The 1,107-nt window shown below is 35.5% G+C and overlaps 1 protein-coding gene across 1 annotated transcript; it reads right to left on the bottom strand.

Annotated features, from left to right (window-relative positions):
• Positions 1-30: 30 nt before the first annotated feature.
• On the bottom strand, positions 31-625 carry LOC107081604 (nucleolar GTP-binding protein 2-like; the record flags this gene model as incomplete). The annotated part of the gene is made up of 3 exons (XM_015369756.1): positions 536-625; positions 327-421; positions 31-170 (listed from the first exon to the last, which is right to left on the bottom strand). Coding segments are annotated over exons 1-3 (291 nt in total), but the record flags the coding sequence as incomplete, so codon positions are not given.
• Between the last annotated feature and the right edge of the window lie 482 nt (positions 626-1,107).

Below are 1,107 nucleotides of genomic sequence, written 5' to 3'. Positions count from 1 at the left end.
GTTCTAAACTATTGCTGTTATTTTACTCACATGAGCTTTGACTCTGTCATGGAGAAGAGACATGGGCAGTTTGCTTTGCCTCATCACCACACGATATGGATCCTTCTGCACCGCCCCCATCTCTTCTTGGAACTTCTGCAGGGATGACTGCTTTATCACTCGAGTGTTTGCTAAAAAAAAAAAAACGGATTAAGGCTCAATAGGTTTAAATATTCAAAAATTGATCAGATATGAAAAAAAGTCCATTAATCACATTAGAGGATATTCTAAACAACAGGAGATTCTCAAACATCATTAGCAGCAACAGAAAAACAACATTTACTCACCAAACCATTTGATGTTGGGTTCAACTCTGGCGACTGTTCCTGGAGTTACAGTAGACTGGTACTGTAGAGGTTTAATCACTTTCCCTTGTTTGTTACTGTAGACAGAACCAAACCGTTGGTGTTAATACAGGAAGTATTTTTAATAATTTACCTGAAAACACCATAGAATTCTGATAAAAACATTAGAAGAATATATTTTCATCCATTACCATCTTTGTTTTTGTCTGTACATATTCAGACGCTTGATGGTGGATCTGTCCCTCATGTTGTTCCCGCCTGCCCCCTTGACTCGATCTGTGAAAATTAAGATCTTTGATAACTCACCATCAAAACATTTTCTTTAAACAGTTCACCTTTACACAGTTATATAGACATTAATACCATCACCTCAAACAATTCGACTTTTACATCCACACTCTTCTCAGTAAAATACTTTTCTGTGTAAAAATCTCTACATCATGTTGATCAAGTAAATTGAGCGCCACTGACAAAATTTTGTAAAAAAATATTAAAATAGCTCAGAAATGGATTTTGCTGAAAAAGAAACCGACAGAAAAAAAGGTTTAATCAGGACAAACCAAGAAGGGGAAAAGGCCATCAACTTCCTGCAATTGAGCTATAATGTGGCCTAAAAAAAAAAATAAAATAAAAAAATACCATTAAGCCTTGCAGAGGAATTAAATCAGTTATTGAGATTTTCCCGAAGGACCTTATTCGATAGCCGACTGACGCAGAGTTTCAGGACAGATGATTACCGGTAATAGATTTAAAATGATAAATT

Source organism: Cyprinodon variegatus, unplaced genomic scaffold (genome assembly GCF_000732505.1).
Source record: "Cyprinodon variegatus isolate N-32 unplaced genomic scaffold, C_variegatus-1.0 Scaffold8271, whole genome shotgun sequence".
NCBI classification, from domain to species: domain Eukaryota; kingdom Metazoa; phylum Chordata; class Actinopteri; order Cyprinodontiformes; family Cyprinodontidae; genus Cyprinodon; species Cyprinodon variegatus.
The sequence above is the reverse complement of the archived record's forward strand: the minus strand, read 5'-3'. Positions and strand labels throughout refer to the sequence as shown.